Source organism: Mauremys reevesii, linkage group 1, assembly GCF_016161935.1.
Source record: "Mauremys reevesii isolate NIE-2019 linkage group 1, ASM1616193v1, whole genome shotgun sequence".
Taxonomy (NCBI): Eukaryota; Metazoa; Chordata; order Testudines; family Geoemydidae; genus Mauremys; species Mauremys reevesii.
Window position 1 is genome coordinate 225,636,441 of NC_052623.1, and position 19,517 is coordinate 225,655,957.

Below are 19,517 nucleotides of genomic sequence, written 5' to 3' on the forward strand. Positions count from 1 at the left end.
GAGAGTTATTGGTGGGGTCTAGGGGAAAAGTGAGTCAGTGGCTCGCTCCAGCCACTGAGGAGATCTGTGCAGGGAGGGTCCCACTGACTTTGGGACAGGGGGACCATGAAGTTCTGTGGGGTGCAGAGGAGGGAGGTTCCTTCTCTATATATCTTTGTGAGGTTCATGTTTGGCTCATTTTAGTTTCACTTCATGTTTCTCTCTCAATATTTTTCCTATGCGATAAGAAGGCAGGAAACCCTCAACTTCCCCTTGCGCCCACTCAGTGGGGTTCCTCAAACTCCGATGCTGCTTGCCAGCCCCAGCAGAGAATTTATATGCTCCTTGTTTCTGTCTGGCCACCTCCAAATACACCAATTCCTCAGCTCAGCGTCTCCGTGCTCGTGACTACATGTGAAACCCGAACTCACTGACAGGGAGAGTGAGATCTGGGAGACACCATGAGCCCAACGGGGGAAACCAGCCCTGGAAGTGCAGGTGACAAGGGGGAATTTATCTCTGCTCTGCTGCGGGATGGATGGTGGTAATGACGTCTGGAAAAGGGAATGGCCAAGGACTGATGGATAAATCAGATCAATAGAAGGGCCTTACAGAAATGGGTGATCCAAGGAGAAAGAGGATGAGAGGGGCAGAGAGGCAAAGGAAGGAGAGAGAGACAAGAACTAGGGGTGAAAGGGGAAGCAAATTGGCAGGGGAGAGAGGAGAGAAAAGCCAAAGCAAAGAAGGGGAGCAAGAATGAAATCTGGGGAAAGGAAGAAATGGAAGAGAGAAGCAGTGAAGGAACAGACAGTGAGGAGAGAGTTGAGGAGGGAAGAGAGAGAGGTAGAAGAAAAGGAAAGACACAAGAGTAAATGGGGAGAAGAAGAGATGGTTCCTGTGAGCACACAGAAGAGAGGAAAACCTATGCAGTGCCTCCAGGCACTGTGCTAGAAACAGACCCGCTGGGGTTGCTGGGCCTCCTGGGCCCTCCTGCTCCTTTGGCTCTGGTCTGTGTGATTGCTGCCTGGTGTATTTCAGCCCCTGCAGAGAAGAGGGGATGCTGCCCCTGGCTGAGCCCCTGGGTCGTTGCTGTGATCTCCATCCTGATCCTCAGTTCCTGTTTCATCTCCAGCGTCCTTGGTGGGTTCTGGCTGCTGCTTATTCAGCTGGATTGGAAAGGACACCAGATAAGATGCAATAAGCAGGGATTGTATGGCTCTAAGGGGGATTGGTTCTCCCCGGGGGGGGGGGGGGTGTTGTGAAAGGATCTGTCCTGCTTTTTCCCTCAGCCCTAACTTACAAAAATAAAGAGGTTCCCAGTGAAATGAGTGGCTGGTACATTCAGAACCAGTAAAGGGAAATTCACATTCAGACGGCATATTGACGGCTGGTGGAACTCACTGCTGCAGGGGGTCATTGAGTCAGATACAATAACAGGGTTTAAAGATGGGGCTGGATACATTTATGAGGAGCAGTTACATTGGTGCTGCTGCTAGCATGGATAGAGGTACTAGCCTTCCTCTTTCAGGTCATGATCTGGTCACTGCAGAGGTCAGGTAGAATCCCCCCTTCCTCCAGTCTGGGATCATACTGCACAATGAGGCACAAGCTGTGAGGATGAGCCTTCCTGTGAGGCACTTGGCAAGAGACAGACCCAGAGTCTGTTCTCACCCTGCAGATCTGGTCCCCCTCTCCCACAGGCTAGTGCTGTAATTCTGGTTTTCACCCTCTCTGTGTCTGTAGTTACCTGGCGTTGGGACACTAGGACGCGGCACAAAGAGCAAGACAACCTGTCTTGGCTGCACCGGTATCTGAAGGAAAAAACTTGTGTTTCAGAGGATCGGGCAGGGAAAGGTCAGTATGAATGAAAGTCAGCAGAAATGACTCCCCACCACATGCAATTCTCTTTTTTTCTGGGACCTGGAATCTGATTCAAACTCCTGTGTAGCCTGAAGAGATCCTCACCTTGGGTGGGGCTGATAACCAAGTGAGATCACACAAACCAGCCAGCTGAGCCCTGAGTTACGTGAATGGGTAAATAGGCAGTAACACAGCGAGAGCTGGAGGGAAGGATGCTGGAGGCTCAGTAGGAGGTGCTGTTTTTGCTGAGATGGCAATGAAGGTCTATTTTGGGAGAATTTTCCATCTGGGAAAATCAAAATTAAAGGTTTTGATTTGGGAATGGCTAAATATTTCGTTTCAATTGAAAATGTCAAAATGAAATGTTTGGTATTTCTGAGTCAAATTTTTTCAGAACGTTTTGTTACTTAAAGTTTCAATATTTCAGTTTTCATCCCAATTGAGGATGAATACAAATGTCAAAATATTGTTTTTCCCTTGGGACAGAAATTCTCTTTTTTGGTCCACTGTAAAGAATAACTTTTAACAAATGTCTCCTTTTTGTAATTTACACAGCCTTAACTCAAACTTAAATACAAGGAGAGTAGTGTAAATAACTGAGTTTTTGGTTTACTAGGCACATCAAAAAAGTTGAAAAAAAATAATATTGGGTTAAAAAAACCAATTTGATTGACCTGAAATGAAACATTTCATTGTTTGAATTTTTAAAGATTTCTTAAAAGAAAACTGATGCACAATTTAAAACAGGAATTTCATTTGACACAAATTCTCAAAATGTTTCCTCTGACCCAACTCTGCATTTTGTGATGAACAAAAGTTGTATTCAAAAACTTTCACCCAACTCTACATACAAGAGGGAGGCATAAGTTAAAAATGTTTTCTTTTTTCTCTAAGAAATCCCAAAAGACAATCATATCTTAAAAGAAGTTATACTTTAAACATATATCTCCATAAAAATAAACAGGTTGAAATCATGGCCCTACTGAAGTCAATATGAGTTTTGCCACTGACTTTAATGGAACCAGGATTTCACGCTAAGTGTTTAAATATTTTATTTTCTAAGTCTGTAACTACAATCTGATGTGCTCTAATGCCCAAACTATGAGATAAAGTGGGTCACTAAACTTTAACAAGTATCAGAGGGGTAGCCGTGTTAGTCTGGATCTGTAAAAAGCAAGAGAGTCCCGTGGCACCTTATAGACTAACAGACATATTGGAGCATAAGCTTTCGTGGGTGAATACCCACTTCGTCAGATGCAAACTTTAACAGTGACCTTATACATTCATTTATCAACAGAGCAGTCCTGCTGACCAGGGGCAGCTCTAGCAATTTCGCCGCCCCAAGCACAGCGGCACGCCGCGGGGGGCGCTCTGGCGGTCGCCGGTCCCACAGCTCCGGTGGACCTCCCACAGACGGTCCGCTGGTTCTGCGGCTCCAGTGGACCTCCCGCCTGCGGGAGGTCCACCAGAGCCGCGGGACCAGCGGACCCTCCACAGGCATGCCTGCAGGAGATCCACCGGAGCCGCCTGCCGCCCTCCTGGCGACAGGCAGAGTGCCCCCCGCGGCATGCCGCCCCAAGCATGCGCTTGCTGCGCTGGGATCTGGAGCCGGCCCTGCTGCTGACTGTCAGACAGTGGACTAGGTCTGCCCCTTTATTCACAGCCCATTATACCTTACTTCAGAAATAGTCCCATTCACTTCAATCAGCCTCCTTTTGGAGTAAGGTATTACTACGTCTGCTTAACTCTTGTATAGTGCTTTTTTATCCGTAGGTTTCAAAGATCTTTGTGAAGGTGGCCAGTATCATTGTCCTCAAATTGCAAATGGGGAAACTGAGGCAAGGGTTTTACACAAGATCACCCAGAAGGCCAGTGGCAGAACTGGGAACAGAACCTAGAACTCCAGTCCAGGATTCTTTCTACTAGGTGACTCAATGTGAGTAGTAGTGGCCGAACAAGACCTTGTGAAAAGGCAAGAGGTTGCAATAGAGATCGTGTCCAATCACAGCTTTGCCTGTCAATTAAAAGTTGATCTCTTAATAAGTCAAACACAATTTCTCAGGCTTGATAGAGGGGTAATGATGAAATTCTAGGGCCTGTGACATACAGGAGACAGGAGGTCAGACTAGATGATCTAATGGCCTTAAATTCTATGAATCTATGGAACTTATGTGTTTTTCTTGTATGTACATTGGAGTTAAAGCTTTTTGAAGCTGTTGGTGTGACCAATGTGTTGTGGAAGGAGGACAGTAATAGGTAAGAGTTGTAAAGTTTTCTCTTGGTGTCAGTAGAGAAACAGAAGTGTGGTTGTTGACCTGAACTCTTTGTCTTGTCGATTTTCAGCCCTTGAGGACAATGTTCTTGAAGTAGAACAGAGCAACGATAATTAACATTAAACAAAGATTTTTCTGTGTGAATTTTCCTAGTTTTAAAAGAAACTGTTTAAACTGGACATGAAAAATAAAAAAGCAAATAATGCAGAAGTTTGCAAAGAACAATGCCAATTAGTGAAGAACACAGTGACTGCAGTGAGTGTTCTTACATGGAGAAATGCCAAGTTCGATTAAATGAAGCCACTGCAACTTGGCAAATGTGCTGTCACACACAAAAGAAATATGGCAATACGTAGTAAAGGATGGCCTCATCGATTAATTGGGCACTTTCAAACTGGCAATGCTGAAGTCGGTGTTGACATTAGAATCAGCAGGGGCCCCATTATTCTCCATTAAACACAAATCTATGATGCATCTTTAACTATGGCTTTGTGGCCATGGCTACACTTGCAGATGTGCAGCGCTGGGAGTTACAGCTGTGTTTGTACAGCTGTGTAGGGAAAGCTCTGGTGTGTGGCCACACTGACAGCTACCAGCGATGCAGTGTGGCCACATTTGCAGCATTTGCAGCGCTGTTGGGAGTGGTGCATTATGGGCAGCTATCCCAGCATTCAAGTGGCTGCAACATGCTTTTCAAAAAAGTGGGGTGGGGTGGAGTGTGACAGGGAGCGGGGGAGAGAGAGAGAGTGGATTTTCCCTGCCTTGCAAAGCCTGCAAAGCAAATTCTGTGTCAGCTCCCTGCCTTGCAAAATTTGACCATTTCCTCGACCCCTCATTCACTCTTAAATGCAAATAGCTTGCAGACCAGATAAGCAGCTGCTCCGACGGACTCCCTTTCTCCCCCCCCGCCACCCGCCGTGCTGTTTCTCTCCTCAAGCAAACACTAGCTGTAGACATTCATCCCCCTGCCTGCCTCATTCACAGCAAACAAGAGCTGTGTTTGTTTTTTAAATAAGCAGCTCCCGGAGCCCCGAGTTCACAACAAAACAAAGAGAGGCATCATAACAAAACAAAGAGAGTAATTTAGTTAAAAGCATTATGGGAAAATTCTGGAGGTCAGTTACAGCGTAGTAAGATTAATCACTGTTTACACTTGCACTCCAGCGCTGCAGCACCAGCGCTGCAATAGTTATACCCGAGGCAGAGCAGGAGTACAGCCAGCGCAGCAGTCAGGGAGATGCAGCGCTGTATGTGCCTTGCAAGTGTGGACAGTGACTAAGTTGCAGCACTGTAAAGCCTCCACCAGCACTGCAACTCTCCAGTGTAGCCAAGCCCTGTGACCGCTCCACCATAATATGGCAAATTAGAGGCAGTCGGAAGAGAGAGCAAGGGTGGAAGACTGACTGAAAGGAATGAGTTTTGAGGAGTGATTTGAGGCAGGAGCATGTCAAGGAGGATATTCCAGGTTTCGAGGCCACAGCAAGAAAAGGCGCAGAGCTATTTGTGGAAGAAGACCAGGAGAGTGATGAGATAAGCTGAAGTGGCTGAATGTAGGAGTAGAAAATAACTATACATGAGATGGAGACAGGAGCAGAGTTGTGGAGGCCCCTGAAGGTCAGGGTGAGGGGTTTGAATCTGACCCAGAAGAAGAACAAAGCCAATGAAGAGACTCAAGTGGGAAAGGATAGGGAGATGAAATGACAGCAATATTATATATGAGGGACACAGTATGAAACCTGGGGAGTCCAGAGAGGGGTAGGTGCAGCAGTCAAGATTACAGAGAGATGGCCTAGACATGGGCTGAGGATTTGGCAGTAACAATGGAAAAAGAAAAGGACTGGCAGTGTTGAGCAGCAGGATGGATTTGTGAATAAAGGCGGGAGAGACAGAGGAGTTAAATATACACAAAGATTACAAGTCTAAGTGGGGGATACTGACATTGTTATTTATGATATAGAAGGGAGCAGAGGAGGGTTTCTCTGGAGGAGCTCATGAGTCGAATAGAGAGAGGTGCAAATGAATGGCTGGTAAAGGTGAGAGACAACGTCATAGCAAAGACAAGACATGAAGCCATTGAACAGCAAAGAGTCCTGTGGCACCTTATGATGCATCCGACGAAGTGGGTATTCACCCACGAAAGCTCATGCTCCAATACCTCTGTTAGTCTATAAGGTGCCACAGGACTCTGCTGCTTTTACAGATTCAGACTAATACGGCTACCCCTCTGATACCTGAAGTGAATGAGGTCATCTAGGGGTGGGGTATGGAGTGAGAAGAGGTGAAGAGTAAGGAACACTGAAGGAAAAGGACAGAGAGGGAGAAGGTGAAGGAGGACACCTAAGAGAGAGTCTGCCAGAGTAAGCGCAGAAGCAGGAAGGGAAACAGTCCAGCACAGAACTAGTTAGTGTGTCTTAATGGGCTACAAGTGCCTTCAGGGGGCAAGCAACAATGAGGGAAAGAACTGACCAGGAGGGGTTTAGGGGAAAGAATTAGGTATAAAAAAGACCAGGTAGGAGAAAAAAGAATTAGTCTGAACGTGGTGAATCATTTCCTCACCATGAAGGCCTCTGTTAGTCCCCATTGCTCGAGATATGTGTGAAATGAAGATGAACTGGATGGAACTACCCTGTACTGGACCTGAGGACTGAACTGGGTGTCACCTAACAAGTCCTTTCTGTTTTTATTTTCTGTGGTTCATTCACTTCTTCTTTCATAGAGCAAGTCTGGACGTGCTGCCCCAGTGGCTGGGAGCCCTTTCAGGCCAGCTGCTACTACTTCTCTAAAGACTTTATGACCTGGGATGACAGTGAGAGGAACTGCACAGGGATGGGCTCCCACCTGGTGGTGATCAACACAGAAGCTGAGCAGGTAACTTGCTGGGAGTCAGGCTCCTCTGGGCACTCAGAGTGTAGCCCTGGAGAGCATGTTTGGGCTCTGTGTTCATTTAATCCTGGGCTTCCTCATCATTCACATCCAGCACCACCATGCCCCTATAGGGACCCCCACCTCCTACTGTCTGCCCAGGGACTGCACCTGGTGCAGATTTGATTTTATTTTTATCCAGGATTTCATCTTCACTCGGGTAAATGGAACAGTTACAGGCAGCGAAGAAAGGAATTACTGTATTGGTCTGACTGATAAGAAGAAGAAAGGCCAGTGGCGGTGGGTGGATGAGACTCCATATAACAAAACTGCAGCGTGAGTATTTCCTGGGATGGAGACCAGTTACCACCCTCCACTTAGTTCCAGGATTAATACACAACGGGGTGTGTGCGTGCGTGTGTGTGTGTGTGTGTGCGTGTGTGTGTTGGGGGAGAGAGAGAGCAAAAGAGAGAGAGAGCAGCTTACTCTCAACTGGAACTAACTATTTTTGTTGTAATAGAGAGATGATTTACAAAGGGAACATGGATAGAGGCTATGAATGAATTTTTGGGAACAGTGTGCTGAAAGAAGATGAGTGTTTGTAGCTGATTCAAGTGTTGCAATTCTCCTTCTCCCTCATCATAATCAGCTACAGCCCTTTCCCTTGTGACATTTATAATGATGCATCTCTAACACATGAGCGACTCTATTTTACAGGTTCTGGAGACCTGGGGAACCCAATAATGAGCCCAGTGAGTACTGTGCTGTCATGCATGTGGAGGGAAAACAAATCAAACATGGAAACAGGAATTGGAATGACATCGCATGTTTCAAACTATATAATCGAATTTGTGAAACTGCAGCACTTATATTTTGAAGAAACCCCATCCTGGATATGAAGCTGGAGAGTCAGCACATCTGTCACTTGGGTCAGCTCACAGAGACATCTGGAAGGAGGGTTTGGATCAGCCCTGGGCTATCATGACATTGGGTATAGGCAGTGGAGGATGATGCTAGGGCCCAAACTCACTCACTAAATAAATTTTGGAAAAATCTGAAAACTGCTGAAAATATCTAATGTGGAACAAGCCAAAGTGCAGTGAGCTCTGCCTGTGATGTCATTGAAGCTCCCAGGAGACTGGTAGAGGAGGCAGGCTGGGAAAGGCAAGATCAATGGGTTTGCCCTGGGAAATGTTGAAAGGGGGTTTCCTGTTCATATTAATCCTGCCAGTCCTGCTCCAGGTAACAACTTACCAGGAATAAGGTCCTATCCATGCTGCAAAAATAACTAGGTCTGATCTTCTTTCCTCTTGACTCTGCTACAACTCAGCTCCCCCTTGTAACAGAAATGGGGCTTTGTCCGTGTCCCTGTGCAATGCTAAAACCCTTAAATGGTCCAACGCTTTAACGTCACTCAGGGACAAGGGCTTGTCTACACTGGAATTGGACTGACTGAACTACATAGGTTTACAAACAGTTTAGTTCCATTGGTGCAACCCCCCTGTGTGGAGACTTTTGTTGTGGTTTAGGACTGATGTTTTATACCCAGTCAGTGAGAAATCACCTAACCTAAATTACTGTAGGGCTCCTTTATACAGAAATAAGAGTGTTCACAGGGAGGGGCTTGCACCAATTTAACCCAGTCAGCATTGTAGCAAAGAGGCATGGCCTCCCTCAGGCCTTGTCTACACTACAAGACTATTTCGAATCTACTTAAGTCAAATTTCTGGATTCGACCTTATGAAGTCGAATTTGTGTATCCACAGTAAAGACACTAATTCGAATTTCTGAGTCCACATTAACAGGGCCGGCATCGACTTTCGAAGCGGTGCACTGTGGGAAGCTATCCCACAGTTCCCACAGTCCCCGCTGCCCATTGGAATGCTGGGTAGAGCTCCCAATGCCTGCTGGGGGAAAAAATGTGTCGAGGGTGGTTTTGGGTAACTGTCGTCATCGAACCGTCAATCACGCACTCCCTCCCTGAAAGCGCCGGCGGGAAATCTGTTCGCGCACTTTTCTGGTCGGTTACATCGCAGACGCCACAGCACTGCGAGCATGGAGCCCGCTGCGATCATCGCTGCACTTATGGCCGTTGTCAACTCCTCGCACCTTATCGTCCACCTCTTGCACAGTCAGCTGCTGAGAAATCGGGCGAGGAGGCTCCGGCAGCGCGGTGAGGAGAGTGGCACAGATCTCTCAGCAGGGTACGCCGCGCAGTGGAGATCATGGTGGCAATAGGTCAAGTTCATGGTGTGGAACGGCGATTCTGGGCCCGGGAAACAAGCACGGGCTGGTGGGACCGCATAGTGCTGCAGGTCTGGGATGAAACAGAGTGGCTGTGAAACTTCAGGATGCGTAAGGGCACTTTCCTTGAACTCTGTGACTTGCTGGCCCCTGCCCTGAAGCGCCAGGACACACGGATGCGAGCAGCCCTGAGTGTGCAGAAGCGAGTGGCCATAGCCCTCTGGAAACTTGCCACGCCAGACAGCTACCGGTCAGTAGCGAACCACTTTGGCGTGGGCAAATCTACCGTGGGGGTTGCTGTGATTCAAGTAGCCCACGCAATCGTTGAGCAACTGCTCTCAAAGGTAGTGACTCTCGGAAACGTCCAGGTCGTCATAGATGGCTTCGCCGCGATGGGATTCCCAAACTGCGGTGGGGCTATAGATGGGACTCACATCCCTATCCTGGCACCAGCCCACCAGGCCAGCGAGTACATTAACCGAAAGGGCTACTTTTCAATGGTCCTGCAAGCTGTGGTGGACCATAGGGGACGTTTTACCAACATCAACGTCGGGTGGGCGGGCAAGGTTCATGACGCGCGTGTGTTCAGGAACTCTGGTCTGTTTAGACGCCTCCAGGCAGGCACTTTCTTCCCGGACCACAAAATAACGGTTGGGGATGTGCAGATGCCTACAGTGATCCTCGGGGACCCAGCCTACCCGCTAATGCCCTGGCTCATGAAGCCCTATACAGGCGCCTTGGACAGTGAGAAGGAACTCTTCAACTACCGGCTGAGCAAGTGCAGAATGGTGGTGGAGTGTGCTTTCGGACGTCTTAAGGGGAGGTGGCGGAGCTTACTGACTCGCTCGGACATCAACGAAAAGAATATCCCCGTAGTTATTTCTGCTTGCTGTGTGCTCCACAATGTCTGTGAGAGCAAGGGCGAGACCTTTTTGGCCGGATGGGAGGTTGAGGCAAATCGCCTGGCTGCTGTTTACGCTCAGCCAGACACCCGTGCCGAAAGAATATCCCAGCGGGAAGCGCTGTGTATCCGGGAGGCTTTGAAAGCAAGTTTCCTCGGAGAGCAGGGTAACCTATGACTTTCCACTTGATTTTAAGAGAAGCTGATCCTGGGCCTGTGTCTCTATGTGTTGAGTGAGATCTGCGGTTACATACCCCGTTCTCCAAGTTTCCCCCACTTCCCAAACACGTTTTAAAACAAATTAAACGGAACAGTTATTGTTAATAAATCTTTCTTTTACTTTGCATTTCTGTTCAGGGTTTGAAACATGGACGCATACTGTGCTGGGTACGGTGTGCACTGATGTACAGACCGCTTGTACAATACAGGACGGACAGCCTCCTGCTCCTACATAGGTCTCTGGGGTGGGGGACGGTTTCCAGTGGTTGTGCATGTAGGGGTGGGTTTGCAGGAAGGGGCGAGTGGTGCCGTCTTTGGATAGGGATTTGGATGCAGGCTCTGGGCTGTGGGTTTGGGCGTAGGAAGGGGTGTGAGGTGTGGGGGAAGGGTGAGTATCTGTCCGTGGATGAGGGCTCTTGTTGGGGCTCAGGGCAGCGGAGAGGATCGCGCCTATGGTGGAAGTGCATGGTAAGGGCAGCATGCCTTAACATTAGGGGGTGGCAGGCGCTAGGACCGTGGACAAGCGTACACATCACAGAATGACCCGGGGCAGCATACACCACACAGAGTGACCCTGGTGACTACTGACTGCAGTCTGTGTGTGCCCTGCAGTTGATCCTGCCCCCGATAGTCTGTACCCTGCTAATGTAGGCTATCCCGTGCAATTATAAATCCCCTGCCCCCCCCCTACATACACACAGTCTTCTGACACGAAAGACGTGACGGAAAGAGTGAACAACAGCAAACAGCTTTTATTAATCTACTACATAGTGGGGTGATGAAACTTGGATTTGGGACTGGGTGATCCTGTAAGGGAAGCGCTTCTACACAGTTATAGCGTCAGAGGTGTGTGGTACATTAGCGCTCAGCTGTGGTGCAGTGACAGTTCTCACGGCCCCTACCGCCCCTCCGTCTTGTAATTTTAGGTGAGGGGGGGACAGGACTTCTTGGCGTTGGAGGGTGGTTGCAGATACAGTGCAGGGGGGCTCTCTCCTCCTGCCTGCGGTCCTGCAGAACATCAACAAGGCGCCGGAGCGTGTCCGTTTGCTCCCTCATTAGCCCAAGCAGCGTTTGAGTCGCCTGCTGGTCTTCCTGCCGCCACCTGTCCTCCCGTTCGCTGTGTGAGCGCTGCTGCTGAGAGAGGGTCTCCCTCCACTGGCTCTGCTGGGCCGCCTCGGCTCTGGAGCAGGCCATCAGTTCCGCGAACATCTCGTCCCGAGTCTTTTTCTTTCGCCGCCTAATCTGAGCCAGCCTCTGCAGGGGGGATGCCGGGGCAGTCCGGGAAAGAGCAGAAGCTGTGTGATGGGAAACAGTAAGTGATTTCCTTGAACAGATACATGTTTGCGAACAGTGAACACAGTGTAGTCAGTTTCTCTGAACAAGACCATACAGGGCACCAAGTTCCACGAGATCTCAGGACAAGTTCGAGATTTCGGAATACGCTCATTGGCGGTGCCATTGCACAGGAGAGCGGACAAGCGGGGAGAGACAGCTGAATCCGTCTTGCAGACAGTCCTGGTAAGCCTTAAAGTAGATAATGCTTATCAGTTAGTGGATAGCTGTGCTCTCCTGCTAAAGGCAATCTGGAAAGCAGAAAGGCTGAGCCTTTTCCAGCCCCTCCCGCCAGTGCACGGGAAAGATCAATGTATGCTTGTTCTCTGTGGCCTCCAGCACGTGGCTGTTAAGCGAGGGTCGTTGTTATGCAACCTAATTTTAAACCATTAACAGTAGTAACAATACACTAATTGCCCTACTTAGATGCAGCCTGTCCAGAACGACATCACCCTGAGGCGGGTCACTCGGAGTCAGAGAGAGCGGATGCTAAGGGAAGCCCTGCACAGACCAGGACCATATGCAGCAATGCTGGTGGAGGCGATGGTTCCTCTCTACATTAGGATGTCCTGGCGCGGAAGAGTGTGCTTCCATGGAGCACCCAATAAGGCACCTCTCCCCAGGAACCTCCTGCGGAGGCTTTTCGAGCAGCTCTCTGAGAGCTTTGTTGAATTGTCCCAAGAGGATTATTGTTCTATCCCTATATGTGTGGACCTACTTTTTATATAGTTTGACATTTAAAATTTTTGATATAGTATTTCTATTTTTTCTATACCTGTTTTTTAAAAAATAAATGTTTCCATGTTTATAGCACTTACCGCCTGATCCTTCCCCTGATTCTGAGTCCGGGTTAACGGCCGGGGAGGGTTGGTAGGGGATCTCTGTGAGGGTGATGAAGAGATCCTGGCTGTCAGGGCAAGCGGTATTGTGTTCGCTGTCGCCTGCGCCGTCCTCCACAAACCCTTCCTCATCTTCCCCATCGGCGAACATCGCCGAGGAACTGTCCAGGTACACTATGCCATCCTCAGAGTCCACGGTCACTGGTGGGGCAGTGGTGGCAGACCCACCGAGAATGGCATGCAGTGCCTCGTAGAAGCGGCATGTCTGGGGCTGTGCTCCGGAGCGTCCGTTTGCCGCTCTGACTTTTTGGTAACCTTGTCTCAGGTCCTTGACTTTCACGCGGCACTGCATCGCATCCCGGCTGTATCCTTTGTCTATCATGGCTTTGGAGACCTTCTCGAAGGTCTTTGCATTCCGCTTGTTGGAGCGCAGCTCCGAGAGCACAGACTCCTCGCCCCACACAGCGATCAGATCCATGACTTCCCGGTCAGTCCATGCTGGGGACCTCTTTCTATTCTTGGATTGCCCGGACTCCTCTGCTGGAGAGCTCTGCATCGTTGCAGGTGCTGCGGAGCTCGCCCCGATGTCCAACCAGGACGTCAGATTCAAAGTGCCCAGACAGGAAAAGGAATTCAAATTTTCCCGGGTCGTTTCCTGTGTGGCTGGTCAGAGCATCGAAGCTCGGACTGCTGTCCAGAGCGTCAACAGAGTGGTGCAGTGTGGGATAGCTCCCGGAGCTACTAAGTTCGATTAGCATCCACACCTAGCCTAATTCGAGCTAGCCATGTCGAATTTAGCGCTACTCCACCTGTCGGGGTGGAGTACCAAATTCGAACTAAAGAGCCCTCTAGTTCGAATTAAATGGCTTCCTGGTGTGGACGGTTGACCGGTTAGTTCGAATTAACGCTGCTAAATTCGACTTAAAGTCCTAGTGTAGACCAGGCCTCAGAGACTAACAGCAAGGGACAGCCAAACACCCCCAGTGGGTGGAACCAGAAAGGCCACACCCACCGCACCAGAAGCAGAGGGGTGACACAGGAACAGAAAGTATAAAAGGCAGGCCTTGTAGCTCAGTTTGGTTGGAGCTGCTGAGGGAGATAGATGTCTTTACCCTGCTGCTGGGTGAGGAGCAGATATCTGCTGTCCTGAGGACTCTTCTGAGCTGCCAGATGTAGCCAACCTTGAGGAGCTGCTGGGATTGCCACTGGCAGTGTATCCTGGGGAAATGGAGATTGACCCTGGGACTCAGGAACATCTGGAGGGGAGGAAGTAACCTGGGAACAGCTGACTCCAGTCTGGCATGTTGCTGCCTGAACCAAGGTCAGTGTGCTGTGGCTGGATCCCTGCTGACCCAGCAGTGGCACACTCTGCCACTGTTGGGGCCTGGTGGAGTTGGGTGGCAGCCTCCCCACCAAAGGCCAAGAGGCCTGTGTTTGTTTGCTGTCTGCCTGAGCCAATACATCAGGCAATAGACTGTCTGATGCTCTGCCCCACTGCATGGGTCAAAGAAACCCTCCTGAGGCCCTAGACTATTGGTGCTCCACCCTGCCTGAGGCCTGAGCCCCTTGACTGTTTGGTGCCCTACCCTGGCTGAGCTCATAGACTATTCACTGCTCTGCCTGGCCTGAGGTCTGAACCTCCAAACTGTTTGGTGCCCTGCCCTGCCTCAGGGCCTGGGCTTATAGACTATTCACTACTCTCTCCTGTCTAAGGATTTGAGCCCTAGAGACGGCTAATTTCCCCCTTTTATAGACTGCTGTTCTAGGTGTTTGACAGCAAAGAGGTGTGGCCTCCCTGGGAGAGTGACAGTGAGGGATGGCCATGCCCATGCGTGCATATATGCCTACAAATGTCTAAACTCATTCTGTTAAATTGGTGCTGTTTTCTCATGGAGACAAGCCCACAATTGAAATCAACAAGATTGAGCCCTGCTGACACTCTGGGAGACATTCCTGTTTTATCTGGGCCCTCTAATCTGGCTGTACTTGCAGGGTACATAAGGCCTAAGCAGTATAGTAAAGAGCCATTATTATTAAGTATTAGCTTTTTTCACAGCCATATCACATTGGCAGCTCATAGTCATCCTGTGATCAACCAATACTCCAAGGTCCTTCACCTCCTCTGTTACTTCCAACTGATGCCTCCCCAGCTTATAACAATAGTTCTGGTTATTAATCCCTAAATGCATGACCTTGCACTTTTTGCTATTAAATTTCATCCTATTACTAGTACTCCAGTTTACAAGGTCATCCAGATCTTCCTGTATGATATCACGGTCCTTCTCTGTATTGGCAATACCTCCCAGCTGTGTATCATCCGCAAACTTTATTAGCACACTTTCACTTTTTGTGCCAAGGTCAGTAATAAAAAGATTAAATAAGATTGGTCCCAAAACCAATCCCTGAGGAACTCCACTAGTAACCTCCCTCCAGCCTGACAATTCACCTTTCAGTACGACCCATTGTAGTCTCCTCTTTAACTAGTTCCTTATCCACCTTTCAATTTTCATATTGATCCCCATCTTTTCCAATTTAGCTAATTCCCCATGTGGAACCATATCAAATGCCTTACTGAAATTGAGGTAAATTAGATCCACTGCATTTCCTTTGTCTAAAATATCTGTTACCTTCTCAAAGAAGGAGATCAGGTTGGTTTGGCACAATCTACCTTTGTAAAACCATGTTGTATTTTGTCCCAATTACCATTGACCTCAATGTCCTTGACTACTTTTTCCTTCAAAATTTTTTCCAAGACCTTGCATACTAGAGATTTCAAACTAATAGGCCTGTAGTTGCCCGGATCACTTTTTTCCCCTTTCTTAAAAATAGGAACTATGTTATCAATTCTCCAGTCCTACAGTACAACCCCTGAGTTTACAGATTCATTAAAAATTCTTGCTAATGGGCTTGTAATTTCATGTGCCAGTTCCTTTAATATTCTTGGATGAAGATTATCTGGGCCCCCTGATTTCGTCCCATTAAGCTGTTCGAGTTTGGCTTCTACCTTGGATGTGGTAATATCTACCTCCATATCCTCATTCCCATTTGTCATCCTACCATTATCCCTAAGATCCTCATTAGCCTCATTAAAGACTGAGGCAAAGTATTTGTTTAGATTATCCTTAACCTCCACTCCATCCTCAGTGTTTAGCGATCCCACTTCTTCTTTCTTAGTTTTCTTATTTATATGTCTATAGAACCTTTTACTATTGGTTTTAATTACCTTTGCAAGGGAAAACTGTACATGGCTTTTGGCCTTTCTCACTTTATCCCTACATGTTCTGACCTCAATAAGGTGCTTTCCTTGCTGATCACTCCCATCTTCCACTCCTTGTAGGCTTTCTGCTTTTTCTTAATCACCTCTCTGAGATGCTTGCTCATCCAGCTTGGTCTAAAATTCCTGCCTATGAATTTTTTCCCCCTTTCTTGGGATGCAGGCTTCTAATAGTTTCTGCAACTTTGACTTGAAGTAATTCCAGGCTTCCTCCACCTTTAGATCCCCAAGTTCTTCAGTCCAATCCACTTCCCTACCTAATTTCCTTAATTATTTAAAGTTAGCCTTTTGAAATAAAAAACCCTAGTCACAGATCTATTTGTTTATCCTTCCATCTAGTTTAAACTAAATTAGCTCATGATCGCTCAAACCAAGATTGTCCCCTACAACCATTTCTTCTATGAGGTCTTCACTACTCATCAAAACCAAATCTAAAATGGCATCCCCTCTTGTCTGTTCAGCAACTACTTGGTGAATGAATCCATCAGCTATCACATCTAGGAAAATCTGAGCCCTATTATTATTACTAGCACTTGTCCTCCAGTCTGTATCTGGGAAGTTAAATTCTCCCATAATCACACAATTCCCATTAGTCTCTATCCATATCCAAATCAGATCCTGGCAGTCTATAGCACACCCCAAGCACTATCTCAGGGGAGGCTCTAGTAGCTTTCTTCCCCAATGTGATTTTTTTGCCCAGACAGACTGTCTTATCCATTCCATCCCTTCTTATTTCTTTAGTCTACCTCATCATTGATATACAATGCTACTCCACCACCTTTGCCTTTATTTCTGTCTTTCCTAAACAGCACATAGCCTTCAATACCTGTACTCCAGTCATGACTACTATTCCACCATGTTTCTGTTATCCCTATAATATCCAGTTTCACTTCCTGCACCAGTAACTCTAGTTCCTCCATTTTATTACCTAGGCTCCTCGCATTGGTGTACAAACATCTTAATTCTTGCTGTTTGGCTTCACTCACATTCTTTACCAGATTAGACCCAGACATTCTACCACCAGTATCACCTATTAGACTGATATCTACACTACCCTTTCTCCTTATGTCCATTCTCCTACCCAATGCTGTATCCTTTCTTCATTTTCTTCCCTCTCAATGTTAAAATCCAGCGTGGAGATTAACTGGACATCTCCCAACCATCTCCCCTCAATTCCTAGTTTAAAGCTCTCTTAATCGATTGTGCCAGCCTCCATCCTAGAAGGCTATTTCCCTCCCTACTCAGGTGAAGTCCATCCCGAGAGAACAGTCCTCTGTCCATGAATGCCTCCCAGTGGCCATACATCCCAAAGCCCTCCTTATAGCACCACTGCCTGAGCCATCTGTTGATTATCATAATCTTGTCGCACCTTTGTTGCCCTTCTCTAGGAACAGGCAGAATCCCACTGAAGATCACCTGAGCCTCGTTTTTTCTTAAGCGTCTTCCCCAGCCTGGCAGTCTCCATTTTGTTACCTAGGCTCCTCGCATTGGTGTACAAACATCTTAATTCTTGCTGTTAGGCTTCACTCACATTCTTTACCCGATTATGCCCAAATGTTCTATCGCCAGTATCACCTATTAGAAGTGTATCTACACTAACCTTCCTCTGTATGTCCATTCTCCTACCCATGACAGTATCCTTTTTTTTTGCTTTGTTTTCTTCCCCCTCAGTGCTGGAGGTCTCATGCTGCCAAGACTAACAGTCTTAGGAAATTGTCATCTAATATTTAGATATTTCAACTCAAACAGTTTTGCATCCAACATGAGGGAATTCTATATTTGATTTTTTGTCTTGACCGATGAAGAATTGATCACAGAACTAAAGATTAATGGTAATTTATGATCATGACTTGATCAGATTCATAATAGGCAAACAGAATAAAGTCCAAACCAGTCATACATATATATGGCACTAAAAACCAATTTCACAAAGCAATTATGAGCCAAATGTACTGGGAGGAAGAACTTAATCAGGAAAATGTGACTGAAAATTTACTAGATGCCTAAAAAGCCACAATATTAAATTAGAGGAAAAAAGTCATATTGGTTAAAATACTGACATGGTTCAGAGGGGAAGTAAAGGCAGCTATAAAAAATAAGCTGTCATGGGATAAAAGGGAAGGTCCTTTCATGGATTGAGAACTGGTTAAAGGACAGGGAACAAAGGGTAGGAATTAATGGTAAATTCTCAGAATGGAGAGGGGTAACTAGTGGTGTTCCCCAAGGGTCAGTCCTAGGACCAATCCTATTCAATTTATTCATAAAAGATCTGGAGAAAGGGGTAAACAGTGAGGTGGCAAAGTTTGCAGATGACACTAAACTACTCAAGATAGTTAAGACCAAAGCAGATTGTGAAGAACTTCAAAAAGATCTCACAAAACTAAGTGATTGGGCAACAAAATGGCAAATGAAATTTAATGTGGATAAATGTAAAGTAATGCACATTGGAAAAAATAACCCCAACTATACATACAACATGATGGGGGCTAATTTAGCTACAACGAGTCAGGAAAAAGATCTTGGAGTTATCGTGGATAGTTCTCTGAAGATGTCCACGCAGTGTGCAGAGGCGGTCAAAAAAGCAAACAGGATGTTAGGAATAATTAATAAGGGGATAGAGAATAAGACTGAGAATATATTATTGCCCTTATATAAATCCATGGTACGCCCACATCTCGAATACTGTGTACAGATGTGGTCTCCTCACCTCAAAAAAGATATTCTAGCACTAGAAAAGGTTCAGAAAAGAGCAACTAAAATGATTAGGGGTTTAGAGAGGGTCCCATATGAGGAAAGATTAAAGAGGCTAGGACTCTTCAGTTTGGAAAAGAGGAGACTAAGGGGGGACATGATAGAGGTATATAAAATCATGAGTGATGTTGAGAAAGTGGATAAGGAAAAGTTATTTACTTATTCCCATAATACAAGAACTAGGGGTCACCAAATGAAATTAATAGGCAGCAGGTTTAAAACAAATAAAAGGAAGTTCTTCTTCACAGTCAACTTGTGGAACTCCTTACCTGAGGAGGTTGTGAAGGCTAGGACTATAACAATGTTTAAAAGGGGACTGGATAAATTCATGGTGGCTAAGTCCATAAATGGCTATTAGCCAGGATGGGTAAGAATGGTGTCCCTAGCCTCTGTTCGTCAGAGGATGGAGATGGATGGCAGGAGAGAGATCACTTAAAAATATAAAACAAATGAAAGAAAGGGGAAGTTGAAAGTAATGAATATATATCAGAAACTAGGTTTTAGGGCACTTTCCCTTCACCTTCCTCCCTGGTTCTTGTCATGCAGACAGAAAGCAGAAGATGGGAAGTCCAAAGTGCAGGCAATGCATTGTTCACAGAACAGAATATCAGGGTTGGAAGGGACCTCAGGAGGCCATCTAGTCCAACCCCCTGCTCAGAGCAGAACCAATTCCCAACTTTTTCCCCCAGATCCCTAAATGACCCCCTCAAGGATTGAGCTCACAAAACTCTGGGTTTAGCAGGCCAATGCTCAAACCACCGAGTTCCTCCCCACGTTTATTGGGGTTAGCTTCAAGCAAGCATATCCATAGCTCTGACGCCACAGAGCCTTGTTTCCCAGTGTCCTATCTGTGCCCACCCCCCTTAGCGGGCATAAATATACCTGTAGTGCACACCCTTGATTCCATCTCAACATTGTATGCAGAGGGATTTTCCACCAAGGACAGGCCTAGGAATCCTTCTGCCACTGCTTGGCCTTCTACT

General features: G+C 47.0%; 1 protein-coding gene across 5 annotated transcripts; it reads left to right on the forward strand.

The window, feature by feature from the left end:
• The first annotated feature begins 338 nt into the window (after window positions 1-338).
• Window positions 339-8,746, forward strand: LOC120395965 (C-type lectin domain family 6 member A-like). 5 transcript variants are annotated; one of them, XM_039520802.1, is made up of 6 exons: window positions 339-477; window positions 1,018-1,119; window positions 1,723-1,833; window positions 6,829-6,980; window positions 7,177-7,310; window positions 7,692-8,746. In XM_039520802.1, the coding sequence occupies exons 1-6, from the start codon at window positions 441-443 to the stop codon at window positions 7,849-7,851; spliced, it is 696 nt and encodes a 231-aa protein (XP_039376736.1). In that variant the 5' UTR covers window positions 339-440; the 3' UTR covers window positions 7,852-8,746. The 5 variants fall into 5 exon arrangements, with proteins under 5 accessions (XP_039376736.1, XP_039376737.1, XP_039376734.1 ...); XM_039520803.1 differs by lacking the exon at window positions 1,723-1,833; XM_039520800.1 differs by lacking the exon at window positions 339-477 and having other exon boundaries at window positions 484-1,119.
• The last annotated feature ends 10,771 nt before the right edge of the window (window positions 8,747-19,517 follow it).